General features: G+C 46.6%; 1 protein-coding gene across 1 annotated transcript; it reads left to right on the top strand.

The window, feature by feature from the left end:
* The first annotated feature begins 15809 nt into the window (after positions 1-15809).
* On the top strand, positions 15810-18223 carry CHAC1 (ChaC glutathione specific gamma-glutamylcyclotransferase 1). The gene is made up of 3 exons (XM_086748941.1): positions 15810-16081; positions 16183-16218; positions 16449-18223. The coding sequence occupies exons 1-3, from the start codon at positions 15824-15826 to the stop codon at positions 16878-16880; spliced, it is 726 nt and encodes a 241-aa protein (XP_086605067.1). The 5' UTR covers positions 15810-15823; the 3' UTR covers positions 16881-18223.
* The last annotated feature ends 4272 nt before the right edge of the window (positions 18224-22495 follow it).

Raw genomic sequence — 22495 nt, 5'->3', positions numbered from 1 at the left:
CCTGAACTGCAAATGAAATTGCTTTCCAGCAGCACTGCGAAGAGCCCAGTCCATCTGCAACCCTGGAATCCCTCCAGAGGGCAAAGCCTTGGCTTTGTGCTTCAAATTATCTTGTCTTTTCTCTAGAGAAGAAGGAAGGAAATACCAACCATGGAACTGATGCAACCAGACTGAGCAACTGAAACAAGGCCAGCATCCCTTTTGCCATCGGACTACGCAGGCTGTCCTCTTGCCAGTGCTCAGCAGGCCACTGCAAGCCTGTTGCCACCATGTCACTAGTACTGTTACTCTGCTTGGCTGTGCAACTTGTGCATCTGAGCCTGCTCCTCTCATGCCTTTCTCAATACACCACCTATCACTTTAGAATTTCTGCAGGTATAGGGCTCCGGTGCAGGTAAGCAAGGTACTCCGACACAGGTTTCCACTTAACCTTGGGCAAGCCACTTTCCCTCCCACTCTTCCTAGGTGTAAAGTGGGTCTACTACTTACTCATCTGCCTCTGAGAGGGATAGTTAGTCTCAATTAGCCAGTGTAAGAAGAGTTCTGTGCATTACTAGAGCACACTGATGCAACATCTGAGCCTGCTCAGGCAAGAAGTATCAAGACAAGTATTAAGACAATTAATACAGAGAGGTCAACGCAATGGTTCCATGGTACTTGTGGTCTACTGAAGGCATAAAATAATTTCAAGTGTCATGGTTACCAGCATCTTTCTTTCATATCATCTCTCCATATGCAGATTAGAGCTTGCTGAGAGGCAAATGGTTCTGCTTAGGGCCCTGAGAAATGAATGAGGAGAATAAGAGATCAGCAGAGATAAAAAACCTGGTGAGAACCCTGCACGGGAAGAGAAGCAATTTGCCTGCTTAGTTTTCTTAGAGGATCCATAGGTACAACATTTGATAAATAACAATATATAAGCAGTTGCTTTAATTTCTCTCACACAGAGGCAACATACCTGGAAAAAGATTTGCTAATAAAATTTTGACAAAAACCAATGATGCTTTCAAACTGTTTTGTTCCACAGCTCCCTTGTTTATTAAATCTATGCCAGCCTCTTCTAGCTTTTTCAATTTAAAGGGTCATGTTGAAAGATCAACACTGTCCTCTGTCCTGCCATTGTTTTTCAGTTTCCCATTTATAGCTGGTTTTTGACTAGCCTGGTCACAGAGTATGAAATTACTTGCTTTCAAATCCAGTGCACTAGGTTCTCAGCAAGCAGCACAGTAAAACCGGGGGATTCAGCTTGCAACTACTTTGATCTGATCTTATGGGAAAAGGCACACATAGCCATCAGCTGGCCTTCCCACATGGATTTCTCCCACTTTAGAGCTCTTCAGATTTTCTTTACTGCTAACACTCAGCCATCTGATGCAACCTTTGTTACATATATCACCAATACTGTGACATGCCACAATCACCTTTCCAATCAGGCACTGAGTCCTCTCACCCCACAGTGCGTTCCAGCATGAGCAATATGGAAAACATGAAGCTATTGCACAACCATACCATGACACCTTTCTTCCATTACCTCCAGCACAGCGTCTTGCAATTCCTTTTTGATTGCTCTTATAATCATCCTCTAACACATATGTATCTAAAGAACAGCCAAAAATAGCTCAAAGAAAATAGACAAATTCTGTTACAGGAAAGTGGCTGATAGAGGCTGAAAGTTTGATAGAGGGGTTACTTCTCAGGCTGAAAGTTTCACAGCGGATGCAAGGAGTCTAGTTTTGACTCTTCTTTGGTGGAGAACTCATTATCATGACAGAACCAGAAGACCTGCTGATGTTTGAAAGAAGACACACGGCAGAACTATCTTTATGTTCAACATACACTAACTCACCTTGGCTTGAAGGGAGGAAGAGAAGAGATCCAGTTCCTGGCTTAGATTTGCTTGCTCATCTTTGTACTGGTTGACAGCAAGAAGTGCAGTATGTAGGCTCTGCGTTAGATGAACTGAACCCTCTTCAGCTACATCCATCACAGCTTTGGGCCACTCCATCACCTTGCAGCAAAATCTAAATTCTTGCTGCTGTTGCACTTAACCTGCCTACCCATCCACAATTTCCTCTTCATAGCCACGCCCTTGACATGCAACAGATATCTGCTCCCCTCCTCTTGGTCTGCTCACCCATGGAAATCCAAGGGGTAAGAAATCCCAGGGCTCTACTGTGCTGCTTTGCACTACATGGCAGCCCAGACTTGGAAAGCCAGTTTAATGAGGCAGCTAAGGGGAAAGAGGAATGCTTGGAGGTGGACGTGCTCTATAAACTGCTGTGCCATCTGATGTTAAATTAACCTGCTGAATAGCAGTTTGCTTGCCCTGTTCATTTAGGCTAAAATGTACACACACAGCACTGCCAGCAGGTCTGGAGGGGCAGTGAGAAAAAGCCGGGACAGATCAAGTGCAGTGAACTTTCCCACCAGCTGGATCTAGAAGAGAACAGCTGTCCTCAATCTTCATTGTGGGGGATAGGAGAGGAATAGGTGGCCAATGATTCAACTACAGACGCAGCATTAAACGGTCTCTGGACAAGTTTGATCACCTCAGCCATCTCCAGGATTGGAGAAAGCACTGGCAGATTTGGAGGGATTCTTTGTACCTCTGACTCTGAAGGCGTCTGTTACGCATAGACTCAGACTCAAAGGAATAACTAACTGCTTAATCTTCAGCACGTGATTAAGTTCAGCATCAAGTGACTTAAACACATTCTTAACAGTCTTCACCCAGGAACCTCTGATAGTTTTGATTAAGTCTTGCTTTGGCAGGATCCTTATTTTCTTATATAAGCTTTAAATCATAACAGGGTCTGGTCATAACATACACGCAGATGGTCAGTCCATGAGTGGGCAGTACTGTGGCTGCCCATTCCTGTTTCAAGCAGTGGAATACGGAATAAAGTTAAAGATTTTGGCATTAACCTGCAGCGACAGCCTTTAGGAATCAGCCTCCGCCAACCAAGATCCTGGAGAGCAGAACATCACTGTCGTCTCATCCTGCATCCACCTCTGCACCTCTCTCCCTCAGACAGTGCCCAGCCGCTCCAGCTGACAGCGCAAGCTACCTGCTGCTAGAGGCTGGGGGCTTGGCAGGTTGCAGCCAAGTGCTATGGGATTGAAGGCTGTGAGATTAGAGGGTGATTTAAAAAAGAGAAATCTATAATCCTAAAGAATCATTAGCCTCTTAAAGTGCTATAAGGCAACAGCCTTCCTATCTTAGCTCGCACAGATTTCCTGAAATGGGACTTCTACTAGAGAAGACTAAAATATATTGGAAAGCCTCCACTGTACTGCAACATGACATGCATGTGTGCACTCCGCAAAATGAAGAAGGGGCTGTGCATGCCCCAGCACTGCTGAAACCAATTTCATATTCATTAGAAACGGGAACACAAGCAGCTGTACCACCACTTTGTTATAATCGTCTCGGGGCTCCAGGGTAAGGGGTTATTTATATTCTTACAGGAAAGATGGACTCAGGAACTGGTTTCTATCCAATACACACTGGTATCAGGACAGAGAGTCTTTCCTCAACAGTGCGATCTGTACCAAGGTGGGGTTCATGCATCTTTGAGGGTCTGAAATACATGCGTTAGCTGAGAGTTGTGAAATCTTATACCAAGGATAACACCAAGGCTTTTCCTTGAAATGAGAGGATGAAAATACCTGTCAAAAAAAAAGCTGCTGTTGTCAGCTGTTGTCCTGGCACCAGTCTAGCGTTCCCACCTCACAAAAATCTGGCTGTGCTCTCCTTAGCCTGATGTAACCTCAGGCTATGTGTAACACCAGAGTTAGTAAACATGCAGTGACGATGCCTCTGCTTGTGTACAGCATTCCAGTCCAATCATTACATCATGTACCAGTCACTCAGGTTATGACTTTGATATTCCACAGGCACACCAGTCATCAGCGTCCGTGCGACCAGAGTGCCTGCAGCTTTAGTCTGCCTCAGGAGAAGATTCCCTGTAGTCAGCACTACAGAGCTCACTGCCTGATCTTACGCTGGCCATTAAACAGGGAGGGTACCCTGGAAAAATCTGGATTCAGATCCATCCAAATGACATCGCACTTCACCCTGTGTTGTTAAGACTGGCTGGGTGGCTCTAGGAGGTGAGTGCTACAGATGAAGCAGGTGGATGCAGGTGGAATTCAGACTGGATTAATTTAAGTAGATTACTGGTAAAAAGCATGCAAGCCACATCAACCTCACTCCTCCGTCTTCTCCACCTCCCCTCAAAATAGTCCTGTAGTTTTTCAAAAGCCCAAAAGGCCCAGATGTCTGTATCCCTACAACCCACACTACCCTTTACTCCAGCCAACGCAGATAAACTGCACTTGCATTCTGATCTGGTGACATTGCCACTGTCACTATACAGAGACAGACATAACTAGGCAGGTTATTGGGCACTGGGAAGATACCACAGCACCACGAATTACCAAACAGCTGCTGAGAGGTGACACTGGAGGGGGAAGAGGGACAAGGAAAACTCTGGCCTTGGTATAAGTTGATGAAGCTACTGAATTCAGTGTGACTACGTTTAGCTTCTGCTCTTAGGTCAGTTCCAAAAAGCTCAGTGTGCAGAAGGGTCTGAGATAAGACAAGGTTAAGAAATAAAATCTGCAATGGAGAGATGTCACGGCAGAGCTGGAAAAGGTTAGTGCCAGGTCAGGATCAAGAGCAGAACCAGAGCTGATGGAGAAAAACAATCTTCTAGGGCATACTGATAGGTCAAAGTCAGCCAAGAGAGAAGCAACATCAAGACATGGTCAGTGAGCGCAGGAAAAAGTTCAGACTGTGCCATTGAAGCTACACACGGAGGAGTTACCCAAGCAGACATGAGAACAGGCTAACACAGTAAATACCTTGTTCTGTCAACACTGGATGATGTTTTCAGCCACAGGAATTAAAACACTGGCAAAAAGTGACAGCTCTTGATGGAGCAGAACTCTATTTGCTGGTGCCCACAGGTTATTGATAGCAGAGAAACTCAAAGCAGAGCTCAAATACCTTTGCTAGTGATCTTAACCAGCCAACAGCTTACTGCCAGCCTATATCATTTTGCTGTCAGCCTCACAGCTACTGTGTGGCCCAGTGCCTGTCCCTCGAGTCACCATGTTCCCTACGCAGAAGGGGATGCAATGTCTCATGAGTCACTTCCTTGTTGCCTCCCAATTAGAAGCACGGACCTCAGAACTGCACTGTCAACACTTCCCACACACGGCTTACATGGCAAGGAGGTGCAGTGGGAACATCTCCCCTGCACCTAGAAAAGCTGTCAAGTTGTCCTTCCTCACCATGCATTCAACCAAAAGGCTGGCAGTGGCCTTCTCACATTTGCACTGGGAGCAGGGAAGCTGCAACTGGTTAACGGACTGGCTGTTCCGGGCTGCAGGAGCCCTGCTTGCTTAGGCATTCAGACACAGCACGGCAACACAGCTACCATTTCATGCAAAACGCGCCCATGCCTTATTACGCCCAGGGAACAACAGCAAAGGACGCTGCCTCTGGGTAATGACTTCTTGTTTCTGCCTGGAGAAGGGAGGAGAAGTTGGTGCCTCCAGGCACACGCATGCTAGATGACACAAAGCTAGGGCAGAAACGCCAGTGATCACAGTAAGCCCAGCTGGTACAGCCACGTAGTCCAAGGCTCTTTGCTCTGACCGTGCCATGAGTCACGAGCAGTAGAGGTGGAGCAGCCCAGCAGCTCCCAGTCTTCGTACGTGCCTGAAGTCAGCTTTCCCAAAACACAATCCCTTGCACAGTGCAGCCACAGGAAATTCACCCCAATTTATGCAAATACTCTGACTTACTCTGTCGATCAGCCTCTCTCTTTGCAGCCACTACGACAGCAGTCCTGGCCGGGCAGTCAAGTGCCTGAAGCCTGGCCAGGCAGTCAAGTGCCTGAAGCCTGGCCACTGGTGTTCCTCCTACCTGCTTTCTGTTACCACCACAGCCTGTGACTTGATGCAATATGCCCTCACAAGCCTTCTGTTTCCATCTTAGTACAAGGCAGCACAACCATCCTGCCTCATGGCCCAGGTTTTTCATATGGGGCCGAAAGGAAACTTTCTCTCCCCAAAAAGAGCACAGTAAGACACACGTATGGCTGGTTTTCTTTTTAAAGCCAAACCCAGACTTCAAAGAGGCTGTGACCAGAGCCATTGCCAGTCTTGTAACAGACCTCAAAAATCAATCATGACTTCTCTTAAAAAAAAAATTCATTTTATTTCACTAGAAAAATTCTGTTCCCACATGGGCTACAGCTGCACTTTCTGACCTCTTGGTCAGAAGCAGAGAACTTGGAAGCATCGTATCTCCTACACTGAACTGAAAGAGGTTTAATGTTTAAATTATTTTATCTTCATCATCTTTAATAGCTTTTAAGTACTTGGGAGTCATAATATCCCCATGAAGGAAGTGATAACACCAAGCTTTCAAATGCTGCTGCAGTGAACTGCCACAAAGGTTATGATGCACCAGGACCACCCAGGATGGGTCACAGCCACACGCACAACAGCTCTGTCCAGGCAGATGCTTGTCCTGTTTTGGTCTTGCGTGCGGTTGAGTGTAGGAGGACAATGCCCATTACTGGTCATACAGAAAGTCCAACAGCTACTGATTACTTTCGAGTACTCTCAGCTGTCCAGCCTTGCAAGTTCTTGCTGTCCCCATGTGCAAGAAGGTGGCAGGCACTTGACTCCACAGTGCACGACTGGCACCCAGGTTACAGGCAGGAGCAGATGAGACTTTGGAGAGATGCTCAAGAACTGACCGCTGGCTCACACCACGAAAAGGATGGACTGGACAGGCTGCTGGGCAGCACGTGTTACTCACACATTTGTGCTCCAGGCTGAATTAGAGTGTTTCTAAGGAACCTGTGCATATTCACGCAAGTCCTCTGTGCCTGTTATCCTGGCACTCAGTTTTATCTTCTGGGGCAGAGAGACAGCCTGATCTGACACACAGATGCTCTCTCTGAATTAAAGAGCTGGCAGAATTCGCTTATCATATTTGCCAGGGCACCACAAGGAAGACAGACAACGCTTAGCAGGTGTGCTAGTAATTTCTTGGCTTATTAAGTGTTTTTTCCATAACATTTTGTTCTAAATAAACAGCATTGTGCTTTAAGGAAGGTGGTGATCATTGGTGCATTCTGCTCGTCGTCTTTGGGAAGAGCACCTGTAATTAGTACGGACAGATCTTCAGATCTGCTGGGTTAATCACAAAAAGATTCAGCAAGGGAAACTGCAGACCTAGGTTAATAAACTAAAGAGAGAAGAAAGGAGGGTTGTGTTTGGTTTTTGGTTTTTTGGTTTTTTTTTTTTTTTTTTTTGAGACAGTTGAGAATTAAGGGCCCAAAACCTAAGTGGACATGATTTAGGAAATCACAAAAGGAGCAGAGTTACTGTTGAGCCAGAATCTGTCCTACTACTACCACAAAACCAAACACATTTGCTCACATACAACACATCTACAGCTATTTTTCAAGCCTCAGAACAGTTCTCAATATAGATACCAGAGGTACTGAAATATAAAGACAAAGATTTTTCAGCTGTTTACTATAGAAATTCTCTACAGGACTGCAAATTGCCTTCAGACAGAGACATAGTCTTAACATCAGAATGCAGAATTCTGCCCAGCATGGCCAGGTTTAAAGCAAAGTCCTCCAGTATTTGCCACTAGCAAAAATCTGGTTGGTATGAACCACAACTTCAGAATTATTTAGGTTTTGTTACAGCAACCAGACTCCAAGTAATTCTAGAAATAAGCAAACCCCATTTGCTGACACAACAGCATGAAACACTTGGTCTTCCTCTGCATTAAGCATCGCATTAACTAGCTTAGCTGCTTGCAGAAACACTCAAATGTTCACAAAAATTAAATGCAATATAAGTGAGACAGACTTATGTAATAAAAAAAAAAGTTAAGGACAAAGAACACACTGAAGGAGCAGCTTCCTATCAAGATAGCTACTTATCTCTCTTCCTTCACATTGATCCGTAAGTCCTACGTGGTGAGGGCTTGGTTTATTGCTCTGACTGGGTAGTAGGTCAGCACACACATCTTCCTGCCCTGAAGCAATCAAAACAGAAGCACCGCTGCAACCCTCCTTTTTGCCATGGTAAGGATTGGGATGAGTGGGTAGCAGGTGGGTTTTCTTCCTTTCTCTCTCAGATGAAGACCGCTGTCATAGATGTGACTGCAGTGACTGCTGCAGGTGCAAGTCCTTCCCTCTGGCCACGGCAAGGAGGAGCAGGGCTGCTGGGGGACTGGCTGCTCTCCTTGCAGTACTGTGTGCCGGGATTGGATTCTTCCTTGTGCTGCTTAGTCTCTCTCCAGACTTCACCCTTACTCTCTCACTATAGGCCTTTCTCACCTCTCTTTAGCTGTATGGTTTATGGGCTTTGTTCCTGAGGAGAAGCCTCTTGTGCTGTTATTGCACTTGTGAACCTGCTGCTTCCTGTCTTCAGAAAGCATGCCAACTAGTTCTGGTCTTTTCTTAAAGCTTGGTGACAGATCTTGTTGAGCCTCAGTTCTTTGCTGGCAAGTAGAACATGAATTTCAGCCTCCTTCCACTCTTCAAAATTCCAGATGATGCTGTAATGTCACCGTGTTTAGGGTTTCTCTGTTGTCAGAGGATGAGATGGTGCTTCAGGGTTTGCATTTGTTCTGCAGCTCTAGCTTTGCCGTTAGTACATTAATCAGGTATTTCGGGACTCTCAGTTTGTGCCTGTCTGGGGCTTTGTGGTCATCCTCTAGCTCGCTGTGTCTTGGGTTTAGTAGAAAATGAATCCGTAACACCTAGGCCATAGAGAAGCAATGTTTGTTAGGAAGATGCTGTGATGATGTGGGCAAGAAAAGCTGCAAGCAAGTCAAGACAAAACCTTATCATTGCAAATTGATGAAGCCTTTCTGACACCACAAATCTGTGGAAATTCTGGAGCTTGGCTCCAGCTGACTCAGGCTACACTCCGGCTATTTCCTGTGATACTCCTGAAATGGAAACTTTCAGCTCTTCAAACAAGAGCATTGGATGGAAGGCCACTGTAGGTAATAGATATAATGCAATCACAAACTCTGCTGCAGATAAGTCTACATAAAATAGTTATTTTTCTGTTATTGGTTCTTCATCTGGAGGGGCGTGGGGTGCAATTTCAAAAACTTGCTGCTCTGCAGGTTAGGATAGTCTTTTCAATCTCCAGGCTACGCAACTCATGTCCAGTTAATGCTCATGTGGTTTTGTGCCAATTCAGTTTGAATAACAGCTCTCTTCTCCTCCTCTTGCCCCCCGTCACCAGGACAAACCCTATGATGTAAAACAGTCCTATATCCCAGTTTACGTATGTCCAGACTTAGCAAGTCCATCATTCTCTGGGAGGGAGGGCTCTTCATCCCCTCGATCAGCCTAATGGCTCTTTCCTGTCCTGTCCATGCTTTCATCTTTCTTTTGACCTCTTTCACTTGCAGCTTCAGACAGGTATTGTGTAACAGCATTAACTCTTGTGGATTTGGCAGGTGTTCCCCTCATGCAGCCCGGACCCACACTGGTGTGTTTCAAAATAACTGTACCCAGTTAATGCCCCCCAATTTTCATCTCTTACTCAGTGCAGTCATCTGCCCTTTACAGTTCCTGCCTGCAGCTCACCTAATAACTTGTCCTTCATTACTCTATTAAATATTTTGCTGACACCTGAACAAACTACATCTACTGCACATTTTCTTCTCTCCAAAAGTCAATTATAGAAGACAGCTGTGAATTTAGCCTGCAGTGAAGTGTTTTGCTACACAAATCCATTGTGTATTTCGACCATATTTGCAGCCTGAGTCATTCTTTTTGTCAAAGCACATAATAGAAAGATTTGCATATTATTGAGGTCAGGCTAACAGGTCTTCAGTTTGCTACACTGCGTTTTATTTTTCATGTCTCAAATACAGGCACTGCTTGCTATTTTCCAGTCATGTGGTACCTGCCCCACTTAGATATATTTACATTCCTTGCCAATAAACTCTTGGTTTGTGTCTGTTCTTTCACCTCCCCTGACACAAGCACCAGTTTTTAGAACTGCTCTTTTGCTTCAGATGTGGTGATTTTTTACAAAGCCTCGAAACAATCACGATCCTGTCTTTTATTGGTTGGCATCTAACCTATCTTTAGTCTTGACAGTCATATCACTGCCTGTTACTTCATTTCTTTCTTGATCCTCTTTTTATGTGACTAGAAAGCTTCTTACGGAGTTTTAAACTCTCTGCAATGTGTAAAATACCCCTAACTTCAAAACAGAGGTTTCTCTGTTGCATTATCACTTTTCCATCCTCTATGAGCTCCTTATTATTTCTTAAATCCTTTTTGAAATCAGCTGGTTGCTTCCCTAAGCACACTTCCTTCCCTGCTTAGCATGCAATTCATAGACTGCTTTCTACCTTTAACTTGAAACTCTGAGGGTCTGCCACATTTCCGTCTTTGGACTCTTCAGTCTACCTGCTTGTGTCAACCAGTTCCTTCAGGTTTTTCTCAAAACTGCTTTGCTAGAATTTTAGCTAGAAACCCATTTTTCTTCTCTTTTTACTGGAAGTGAAACTAAATCACCTTCTGAAGTGAAACTAAATGACAATACTACATCAGCCCAGATGAGGTGCTGGCATTTTCAGTCATGGCTGAGGTTTCCAGCCCAAGCCATATGAGCCCGTTCCTCCTTCCTCCTGTGTCTCACCTTAAAGCTGCCAATGTGGACATCCACATGACTCCTCAAAATGCCCTTCTGGGAGTCAGCAAGGTGTCTGGACAGCAGAGTAAGGCCATGGGGAGTGAAGAGCAGGGGGTTACACTGCATCAGAGGGTGAGCCAATCTAGTTCACAGCTCACGACCTGGCACTCGGAGGAGCTTCTCAGCTTGGGATGCTACGGGCTTAAGCAAAAGAGGTTTCCAGCAGGTCTGTACTCAGCTTTTACATTCAGTATCCAATTTGCTCATCCCTCAAGCTGTGCTAGTAGGAAATGTTTGAGTTTCTTTCCTATCCTAAAGGAAGAAAAGACAAAATTCCGTAAGCTCCTGCTACAGCCCTCCATGTTGTCTCCTCAGTCTCTGCGCACTATGTCTGCCCTTAACTAAGATAACATCCAGTCTGAAATTGGAGTTCTGATTCCTTATGGAGAATTTTTTTTATGGACCAGTGCTTGGGGAACCTCAGTATCAGTCAGCAACAAAAAATGTGACAGAGTGGCAGGGTGACCAGACCAACCGAGGCCAGCTCCTGCCAGCAGGGTTGAAACTCCCCACCAGCTTGAAGTGTGAATGGGAGGGGAAGCTGGCACAAAGCATACTGCAGCAGATCTCTTTGGTGTACAGGACTCAAAAGCCAAAAAGATAATGCTAGGTTTTCTTCAGAGGACTTCTCAGGCAACTACCAGGCCACTGGGGACTGAAGCTCTTTGGATCTGTGATTTTTTTTTTTTCCCATCACATAATTAATTCAAATACAAATCAAGTTTGTCATGGCTCAAATTAAGTTAGTCATTCCCATCTGTGGGTATTCAGTAGTCTTTGGGATATGAATTGGGCACACTGCAAAAACTACTGACACAACTGACAACAGTCAGAGCTGTAGCAGCCATAGGGGTGAACAGACTGAACACAGAGTGGGTCAGCAGCAGCAGCAGCTTAAGTTCTGTCCTGCAGAAGAATCCCCCAATCTATTAATCCTACTGTTAATACTGACACGCAGACCACCTAAACGTGGAGACTGTTTTCACTGCCTTGTTTGATTTCCACCTGAATGGTGCTTTGCATGCACAGTTTCCTTGTTGTCCTAGACATGCAGACTTTTGGTTTTCGCTCTGGTGTCCTTACAATACTGTATCCATTAGAGTTTGGGGTTGTTCTCCTTAAAGTACCAGAGAGTCCTGTGCCATTTTTTCTCTTCTGTTTGCTCGGGACTGTATTTAACCCCATGAGCTATAATATTTAACAACAAAAATGCATTTGCTTTGGGTGTAGCAAACAAATCCAAATACACCCCTGCCTACTGTTCCATATATCATTCCTGATCCCCAAGCTTTGAAAATGCTACTTCTGTATTTCCATGTTTGAAGCAAGGATGACTGCGTATTTACATCATGAGTGTTCACACCTAGAGGAGATTTATAAATGCCGTAAGGATTGGACTCAACAAACCGAAGTAAGACCCTTGGTGATGCACATGGATATGGCATCGTGAATATCAGGGGAATAGTACCAATTTACATCGCTTTAAAACATCTGTTGCCTTGTTTGAACTTCACCTCCAATGGCAGTAGCTGTACTCTTTACTGAAGCTTTACGGAAAGGGTGCAGACTTATTTTTCAGATATTCCTGTCTGCTCACTATAGAGAGAGGAAAGCAGTGCCAAGCAGTTGGAGGAAGATGTGGTGGTACCTGGAAATGAACTGGCAATCCTCCTGTCCCCAGTCGGTAACTTCTGAATAGAACAATTTTTGGTAAAACCCAGTATGTACCCTTGGCTTATTGAGGCAAATAAGAGCCTGAAACACAAGATGAAGGTAATGACAGTTTCAATCCACTGCTACGTGTCATGCCAGCCTTGTTGTTGGTTCCTCTGGCTCTGGGATGATTCACTACTATCCTGAAAAACAGGCAGCTCTGGCAATGGGTTAGTCACCTGGCACTAACATGGGGACATTCACTCTGGGGAAGCAGAGCATATACTGCTAAAGAGAAACTAGCTCCTCTTTTTCCCAGAACCTGGAAAAAAACAGTTTCAGGATGTAACAAATAAAGCTATGATTGCCTTTTTCTCCTTCCTAAAGGTTTCCAGGCCAAAATAAAAATTCTTACTGCTGTTAAGCCGTTTTTCTTATAATTAACAGAGTATGACCATTTTCTTCCATTCCTTTTCCCCTTAGTCACTTTTAAACTCCTGAGATCCTATGGTTTTTTTTTTCCACCTCCTTTTGTTGTACTCCTTAATCAACATCATGTTCCTTAACAGTTAAATTCATTGCCACTCCACATCCTCCCTCACACCTATTTGAGCATTCCTGCGGTTAGTTTGGCAGGCTGTTCTCCTTGCCTTATGAACACAAGCTCCAAAATACTAACAGACACTAAATCCTCTCCTCAGTATCCACCTGCTTTACTTGCATAGCCGCATCTATGCCATCTACAAGACACCTCTTCTGCTCAGACCTTCATCCCTGGTGATCCTCATGCCCTTTGATTTATTTAACCAAAGTACAATGAAGGTACAGTCAGTAACAAGAAATGGATTAATGAAAGCTTGAAACAAACAAACAAAAATTCTTAACCTCTTGCTGTATATGCCACAGCTTCAATAACAGTCTTCCCCCAGGCTGTGCTCCTAATGATGGAGCAATATCCCTATGTCTTTACATGAGAAAATCAGGACTCGACTTCAAAAGGAGTTTCTAACCTCATACCTAATTGATCTGGGTGTAACAGTACCAGAGGGACCAGAGATCCGTAGCATTTAACTGGTGTGGGATCTGAAGCTGGACCTCTAAGGCTTTTCTTTAGGCATCGGCTCTCCATTGCATATCTGGCCTAGCTATGTAGCGACAAGGTAAGACATACAGTTGAGACAGCTTTGCAGTGGAAAGAGCCATTTTTCTCTCCCTGTCAGCAAGCATGCAGTCACTTCCCTGCAGCGTATTCTTTACTACTTTATCCAATTTTCCTTAGCTTGTACCAGCAGATACGATATCTAGTGTTTCATTTGCGAGACACGCATAATCCAGCGCATTTCTCAGATGGATAAAGTTCACATCCTGGGGAAAGCTGAAGAAAGAGGCTAGGTTTTTTTTTTACCGGTATCAGTAAGACTGGAACCTAGTAAGAGCTTCTCCAGCTTATCTTTTAGACACTGATTTGTCTGTCACTGTTTGTACCTTTGCTTGATAAGGATGATGCAGCTACGGCCAAATGTTCTAATGCTTTTGTTAACTACATATGGGGGGCTTGCTCAAATTTCCTTGATTTTAGGAGGAAAAAACTGAAGAGCTAAATATCAAAAATATACTCCTGCTGCAATGGGACACAAAGGACTGGTTTAATTCCCAGATTAAACTGGTTTCATTTGATTGAAAGGCCACATTATTTTAGCATTGATAAACTGCATGGCTAAGGCAGGAGCTGTGTATCTTAGGAGCCAGGATCCACAAGATTATAGATTCATTTCTTGTTTTGCAAGCGGAGCTTTGATACTGACAGCTGCTAAGAACACTTTCTAGAGCACTTTCTTGTCTGTGACTAAGGCCTCTGAGTATGGCAGCTGTACAAACAGGGGATGGATTCACATTCTGCCTGTGGAAAGGGACTGGTGGGGAAGGAATAAGAGGCTGCAAGTATGGGTGTGAGGTGTGAAGGTCTGGGAGGACCAAGAGCTGACCCCACACCTTTAAGCCTGAATGAGACAGAGAAGGTGACTGGGAAAAGCACAAGTGGAGAGGAAAATTAAGGAGCTTTGGGCTCCGTTAAGCCTGATCTTGTGAAGGGTCATCCAAGGTGACAAGTCAGAGAGTCAGTCACGCAGCGCAGGAGAAGGGCATGCTGTGTAAGGCGTGGCACGGCAGGACAGATGTGAGAGCCATGCAGGCTGTTGATGTCACCCATGGTGAACCTGCCAAAGTACAGGGAACACGCACCAGAGTCTGTGTGCATTGTAGCTGCAATGCCCTGTGAAGTGGAATGGAAAGGTGGGTGCTGGTTGGAAGGGGTCCAACAGGAAATTAAAGAAAATACTGTAAATAGACTGTCTGGAGTGATTAGATGCAGAGAACAAGAACAATAATGAGAAATACTTCTATAAAAATATCTCAAATGGTTTTGCTTCTCATTCTTTCCCCTCCTTCTCTCTCCTGCTACCAAAATGAACAACTTTGTAATCTGAGTCCACCTCTTCAGTCAGGCTTTTTAGCCATCACACCCTGCTTAAAGCTGATTTACAGCTGGGTTTCCATCTCATACACAGACAGTTCTTGGGACCCATCTATGTAACAAATGTTACAGATTACAAGCCCACACTCCAGTCTGAATTTAGTAAAAGGGAAAATGCACTCACTGGCCAGATTGAGTGCCATTTCCTTGCATTTGCATGGATTTTATCGCTTTCTTTCACTTATATGCCTTACACCTCAGCCCTGCTGACATCGGGAGCTGTCACTTCCCCCGGTTTAATATTAACCACTCGGTTTTCCAATGCAGCAGCTCATGCTCTCGGATGAAGCCAAGCCCGGGAGTGCGAGGCAGGCTCCTGAGGATAGCAGGCTCCTGAGGAGGGCTTGCCCGCTCATTCTACCCCAGTTTCTGCCTTTCGAGCACGGTGCTCCATCCGCCCCAGGAGCGCGGCATAGGATGAGCAGCAGCCCAGAGGCCCGACAGCGGGTGATCCCCCGGGAGCACCAGACGGGGATCTGACAGGCTTCCCCCGCGCTCGCTCCCAGCGCTGACAGAACGGGCCGGTCCTTCAACTCCCACCAGGCGCCGTCTCCCATCGCGGGCGCCCCCGCTTCTCCCCGCCAACCGGCCGGGGTCTCCTCAGGCCGGGCCGCCCCGCGCGCGGGCTGAGGGTAACGGCCGCCCTGCGCCCCGCCTGACGCAACCCGCGCCCCGCCTTGCCCCACGCGCCGGCCGGCGAAACCTCCCGCCCTCCTTGCATCACCCGGCGCGAGCCTCGCCCCGCGCTCGCGGCCCAGGAGGGGCGGGGGCGGGGCGTGCGGGCGGGGCGGGCGCCCCTTTAAAGCGCCGCGGCGGCGGGTGCTGCCTCAGTAGTACCGGCTGCCGCATCCGTCAATCGCCGCCGTCATGAAGCGCGACCCGCAGTGCCCCGAGGAGTCCCCGGGCCGGCCCGAGCCGCCGCCGTCCCTCCCCCTCCTTCCCTCTGCCCCGGGGGAGGCGGAGGGCGCGGAGCCGAAGCTGACGCAGCCGGTGTGGATCTTCGGGTACGGCTCGCTGGTGTGGAGGCCGGGCTTCGAGTTCACGTCGCGCAAGGTGGGCTTCATCCGCGGCTACAGCCGCCGCTTCTGGCAGGGGGACACCTTCCACCGCGGCAGCGAGAGGATGGTAAGGGCGAGGATGGCCGTTGGCGGGGCTGGGGGGGCGGTTGGGCGGCCGTTGGCGGGGGCTCGGCTTCTAACGGCTCTCCCCTTGCCTCTCCCTGACAGCCCGGGCGGGTGGTGACGCTGCTGGAGGACTGCGGGGTGAGTACCGGGGCTGGGGGGTGGTGCCCGCATCGGCAGCTGGAGGCTGATGTGGGCAGGCGAGTGCTCTTCTGCCCTCCTGGGATCCTGTGTGTGTGTGTGTTACCCTCCTCTACCCTATTATCACTTGTGCAGAGACCCCAAAGTAAGGCAGGCTTGCTTTGAAATGTTAGTGAACTTGCCTGCTGCAGGTACGGCATCCTGTAACCTCCTTGCTCTTTCACTTTTAGGCGTGCACATGGGGTGTAGCCTATGAAGTCCGTGGGGAACAAATCCCTGCATCGCTCCAGTATCTCAACATGAGAGAAGCTGTCTTGGGAGGCTACGACACCAAGTTGGTGAAGTTCCACCCTCAGGAGAAAGATGCGGAGGAACCCATCCTCGCTCTCGTTTACATTGCAACACCCCAGAACCCTTCTTACCTTGGCCCAGCATCTGAAGAAGACATTGCAGCTCAAATCATTGTCTCAAGTGGCTGTGCTGGTCATAACATTGAGTACTTGCTGAGACTGGCAGACTTTATGCGCTACTTTTGTCCTCAAGCAGAGGATAAACATCTCTTCTCCATCGAAGAGGCTCTTATTTCCATTCTTCCATGCCTATACTACACAGACGAGTCTCTAGAAGAAACTGCAAGTGTCCCTCAGATGTCTAAGGGCTGAAATAGAAAATTTTTTTGGGGGGTCCCAGTAGCGGGACATAAGGGGAAAAGCAATGGGGACAATCTTAGCTCTGATAAAATATACTGGACTGAGTGAATAAAGGGAGAATTAGCAAGTAGTAGGGGAGGGAGGAAGTGGAGTAGAACACGCTTGCTAGAAGACTTGCAATTAGTACCTGTTACACTCCTTACCTGTAGCACCACGCTAGCCATCACTGTTTTCCAGGTGGGGAGCAGGGATCTTCACTGGAACTTTGCTCTGTAAGACTTGCTTCCAGGGGTCAAACCTGAAGCACTTCTTGTCTTTAGGGAAGAGGCTCATCTATTCTGTGTACTTTTTTTAATTTGAGGACTAGTTGAGCAGGACTTGACTGGGTTTAAGCAGTATGTGTAATTCTACCTCAGATCAGCAAAAAGCTGTTTGTGTGGCGGTGGGGACCTGAGCAGGTTTTGCCAAATAAGACCTTTTTTTTTTTCATGCCATGTCCCACCTCCAGTACAATGACCTGACACTAAATTTCAGGATTTCTGTGCAATATTAAGTGAATTGGCCTCTGTAGGCTTTTGTGGATCCTATTTCCTTATGTTGTGAAGGATCACAGTAATGCACTTATTTTCTAAAATGTCGTATTTATTATGTGTTGTATTTCCCCTTAGGAGGGGTATCTAAACTGCTTACTTGCCACAGTGGTACGTAGCTCACATCCAACCTTGCATTTGTGCCTTCCAGTTTTAAATCAGTTTTCTGAGGAGCTAAGCCTGCTTTAATGACAGAAGCTTTTCTCCAAGCTTCACTGACCTTGTGCTGCTACAGATTTAACTGACTCCGTAAGAAACAGTTCTGTCTGTGTGGGAAGTCTGTGCTGTCGGGATACAATAGCATTTTAAGTAGCCCTGTACTGGATAAACCTCTAGTGCTTCAGGACAACGTGGGATTCTGTCGAAGCCTGTAAGGGTTCTAGTTCTGTACCTCGGTGTCTGCCTGGTACATTTTTATTTGATGGTGAAGGACCATGACTGAGCATACTTGCAAGCCTTTGAGCTGCTGCAAAGCCTGCCTTGATCGTGTTAAGCAGAGATGCTGCTGCAAGCTCAGACTTTTCAGCTTCACATATTAACAGCATGAAACCCCATAGTATTTTAAGAACAGTGCGGCTGCTGTGACTGCAGCAAAACAGCTCTTGAGAGCTGACACCTGGGACACTTTACTCCTCCCAAATACCCTGTGTGTTTTTATTACCAAAAAGGATAGGGACCATTTGTATTACTGTGGCTTGTATGTATATTAAGTGGTACTGTGCTGTGCCCAGTAATAAAACAAACTGACAAAGTTAGTTGTCTGTACTTTGGTCTTTTTCGTTATTGACTTAAAGCTCAAACTGATCCTTCTTTTTTGATGCTTTTTTGTTGTTTTTTAAAAACAAACCAAAACCTTTAGCTGGTAGTGCTGCTGTAGTTCCTATAGGGGTTTTTGTGGGTTGGTTTTTTTGTTGGTTTTTTTTTTTTTGTTAAAAAAAAAAAACAACCCACCTGACTGCTGAGCATCTTGCCTCTGCTGGAAGGTGTGAATTGATTTTTTTTTTTTCCCTTTGAGAAAAGGGGATTCGGTGACTTTCTTTTCCCACATTCCAGCTCTTGCTGACTCTGGTGTGCTAGTGCTGACAACAGATACAAGCCAGCCCTCCTGACTGTACAGGGCTGGCACAGAAATGTAATTTTCCCTTGGCAGGTCAAAGGGTTTTTGTTCCAAGTATAACTTGGCATTGCTGTTTCCAAGAAGTAATAGTGGAAGGGCAAGAAACTGCTGCTTCAGCCAGAACTGCTGGCTGCAGGGAGGGAGACAGTTATTTCTCTTCTGCCTTGTGCACAGTGTGCTGTGTACAGGGGTAATGTGCAGCTGCCCTTCCGCTTCCTCTGATGCCTCAGCACCAGTGGATCACTGTACCTACCAGTATTACCTGCCTCAGGGCTTGAGTGATGAAGTGAAAACTAATTGAAACAACTGAATTGAGCAGTAGTTAAAGGCAGGTGCATGTTTCAGGGATAACTGACTAGAGAAGACTATGCTTTCCCTATTCTGTGGAGGCTCTCACTTCAACTGAGCAGCTGCATCTCCCCATGGGGGCTGTATCCCTCAGTTGTAAAATCAAAGGGTTAAAGAATTAACTTACCTGTAGGGGAACACTCCTTTACTGGTACAGGAGTAGGGTTAGATACCAAAATATTTCCAGAATAAAGAAAAACATCTTTACATTTTTCAGATTTTCAAAGGCACAAAGACACGACTGACAGAAATTAATAGCAAATGTATCCCAAGCAACCTGCATCACCATCTCGTGTGGGGAGCCCTTTGCTAATTCATCCTGTTCAGCCTGGGCTGGCCCCATGATCTTTCTCATTGCGGGTACAAGAGAAGCAGTGCGTGCTTGTGAAAAACCCCTCAGCACTAGGAATGTTCCTTCAGCTGCTGTTTCTTCTTTCCTTGAAAAACTAAGTATTTTAAGCACAAACTACTTCACTGGACTATTATTTTCTTCCCAATGAATTCTTTGCAGTGGACTTCCTGAGGAAAAAGGAGCCCAATTTTCTTTTCAGGTGTGGTGAATATGGCAGCTTGCTGCTGTCATCCTGTCACTGCATCTTTGAGTCACTAAGACAGACAATAAGGTATCAGGTAACTTCTTTCTCCTGAGGCTTTTGTTGTGTCCTGTGAGTCTGGGAACTGGTCACGTTTTGGTCAGTTGATGAATTAAAAAAGTTAGCATCCCAAATCTGAACTTTGGTGACGTGAGTGTGGAGAGACAGCACCCTGCAACATTTGCTATATGCCCAGCTTATGTTTGCACTGCTACTCAAAGATGGGGAACACGGTGGTTTGCCTCTGACAAACTGAACGTGAGGAAGATAATTGCTGCTTGGAGGCAGTCATGCAGCCGTGGGACTTGGGAGTGCCAGGCCAACGGTAACACACAAGGACTGTGTCCTACCCAGTACATGTTTCACTACAGGCTTCCTCTCCCCATGTTGTGACTTGCCAGCCCAGGGGAAGCAGCTGGCTGTGGGCACAGCTGATGGCTGGCCTGGGAAAGACCACTCACTTTGTCAGAGGGTGAGACAGCTGTCTGCATTTGCAAAGTGCTGCCAGACATTTCTGGAGAAGCTTCCCTATCGAGTGGCTTCCTCTTGTAGGTGCAGTTTTCTCCTCTCTGACTTCCCTGTGACAAGCTCAGGCCTATCAGGTCACCTCACATTAGACACTGGTTGCAACAGAAACACGTTTAAAGCGCTATCAATGAATGACATACTTTCCAAGTCTAAAACCAGCACAATTCACTTGATTTCAGTCCTTCTTCAACCTTTTCCATTTTCCTGCCTGTCAGTTCCCACACAACCCTGAAACACGGGCCTGGGTCACTATTTCCTCGAATACGTTAGGACAGGACCTGCCCAGCTGCTTTGCAGCAGCACTGCCAGCTAAATAAAGTAGATGACAACAGTTAATCCAGCCCTGGCCTTCACATGCATAAAGGGCTCCTGAGGGCACATGGTGCTCCATAGGGCAGGACAGAGGGTAAAGAAACTCAGCCATGTCAAAAGGATTCAGAAAAGCCAAAAGAAAAAGCCTCTGGTTCTTAGGTGTTACAGTATCATCTCAGTTTCAAGGTGGAGTGTCAAGAACTGAGGAGACTTCACACAGGTAAATCTCTAGCAAGGTGACTCCAGCTTTAGTAAAAATGTAGTTTAAATATAGCATCACTAAAGTGTGACCTTACCTGTGCTTGGTGCACCTTTCTAGATGAGATGCTGGGTCAGAAAACTAGTGAGACCAAGTTTGTATTTGTGGTTGACGGCAATACAGACATGCAGCTTAGCGAGGGAAGGGGGTGGTAGGAGAGGCGTAGGGAACAGACCAGCATTCCTCAGCTGGGTGCAAAAGCAGCCAATGGCTTGGTTGTCTACTTGAGGAGAATGTATGTTTGAGCATCCAGAAAGTGGGGCCAGCACAGACTTTGAAGGCTATCGAGGAGCCAGTGTGGAATCACAGTCCCAGGAAGAGCTGAAGGGGAGAGGGGCAGCTCCGCATGCACACCCCCCGCCTCGAGAGGGTCCCTGGGGCTCCACCGTGTGCGGTGGGGAGGGGCTTGCGGGGAGCATGCAAGTCACAGGGAATGGCATGTGCTGGATTTAGCAGCTCTTACAGGAGCTGCAGCTGGTTGTACATAGCACATGTGTTATTCCATATGTGTTGCTTGCTGCTCAAGAGACAGGCTGAAAAGTGTATTTAATTACCTACAGATGTTTCACAGGCAGAGGAAAAGCAAAAGATATAAAAAACCCAAGAATTCTTATTGCCGCTCCTGGACAGCCTCAGCCTCTGCAGTGATACACGGGCAGACCAGCGTCTGCAAGCGAGAGTAGCTGGTGCTCTTCTGTTGGGGTGTCTGCAAAGCCTGCGCTCCAACAAGCGCTCCCCTCTGCAGCGGAGGCTGGGCAGCACTTGGTGCACGCTGTCTACAGAGAGGATGCGTCCAGAAACAATGTCTGACTTCCTAACAGCCTGGTCTTCTGCTCCTGCTACCAGGAAAGACTGGATGGCGAAGGAGGGGAAAGAAAGAGGGTTTACTGGGCACACAGCTGCACCAGGACAAGTGAGACTGACTTTGCATAAAATATCCAGCACTTAACACACAGACATGGCCACCTGTGCACTTTGACGCACCTTCCAGACAGTTCAGTGCTAGAATGGTAGCACTGCCAACGTGTCCCAAAACTGGGAGTCAGTCTAGGCCTAGAAATCCTTCATGAAACTTTAAATTGGGTTATATCACATTCAGTGCAATAACCTCATCCCAAAGGCCGAGGAGAAAACAAATGAGCAGAATTTGGATGGGAAGGTTTCCCCGAGTCAGACTTCTCCCTTTGGCACTGCCAGTTTTCATGACATGGCACATACGTCAGTAGCACCCAGTCCAAAGAATGTGTTGTGGATGAAGCAGCGCTCTGAGACTCGCTCCTACTATGTGAGCCAGCAGGCCTTGAGCAGCTGGGATGAAAACTTCCTCTCAAGGGGGGAACTCAAGGATAGATGCCGCATTAAAAAAGTGCAGTCCCAGCACATGAGTGGGCAGCGATGTGCCAGCGGCGGGCAGCCCAGCTCAGCACACCATGGCTCCCTGCGCACGGGAGGAACAGGAAGAGATAAAAGCATGGATTTACAGTCAGGCTGTGGAAAAACTACACTTGCAGCAAAATCAGCAGCTGCTCAGCCGACTTCGGAATTTCCTACTCGCTAGTTACCTTGGCTCAAGTGAAAACCTCCTTAATTTATATACTGTACTAAAGTTATGAGAGAAGGCCTGTATGGCTTTGAAAGAGCCTTGGGCCCGGGAGGGAAGGGGGAGTGGAAGGAAGCGGGCATTCTGGGCCAGCGCTGGGGAAGCTCTACATGCTTTGTTTACAAACCCTGTACACTTTTTGTTTGGCTTTTGGATGTGTTTTATTCTTTCTCAACTCCCTTTTCATCTCATCGTAGTGCCAGCCACATTGATGAGTGTTTATGCTTGTGAATTCCTGAAGCACAGCCAGTACCTTGAACTCCAGAGAATGAGACTGAAA

The sequence above is a fragment of the Chlamydotis macqueenii genome, chromosome 5, assembly GCF_036417535.1.
Source record: "Chlamydotis macqueenii isolate bChlMac1 chromosome 5, bChlMac1.mat, whole genome shotgun sequence".
Classification (NCBI taxonomy): Eukaryota; Metazoa; Chordata; class Aves; order Otidiformes; family Otididae; genus Chlamydotis; species Chlamydotis macqueenii.
This window is presented reverse-complemented; position numbering and strand designations above follow the sequence as displayed.

Excerpts from the sequence above, each read along its gene's own strand:
- CHAC1 (XM_086748941.1), top strand. The coding sequence starts at position 15,824 with ATGAAGCGCGACCCGCAGTGCCCCGAGGAGTCCCCGGGCCGGCCCGAG. Across the intron at positions 16,082-16,182 it reads ACCGCGGCAGCGAGAGGATG|CCCGGGCGGGTGGTGACGCT; the intron begins GTAAGGGCGAGG and ends TCTCCCTGACAG. Across the intron at positions 16,219-16,448 it reads CGCTGCTGGAGGACTGCGGG|GCGTGCACATGGGGTGTAGC; the intron begins GTGAGTACCGGG and ends TTTCACTTTTAG.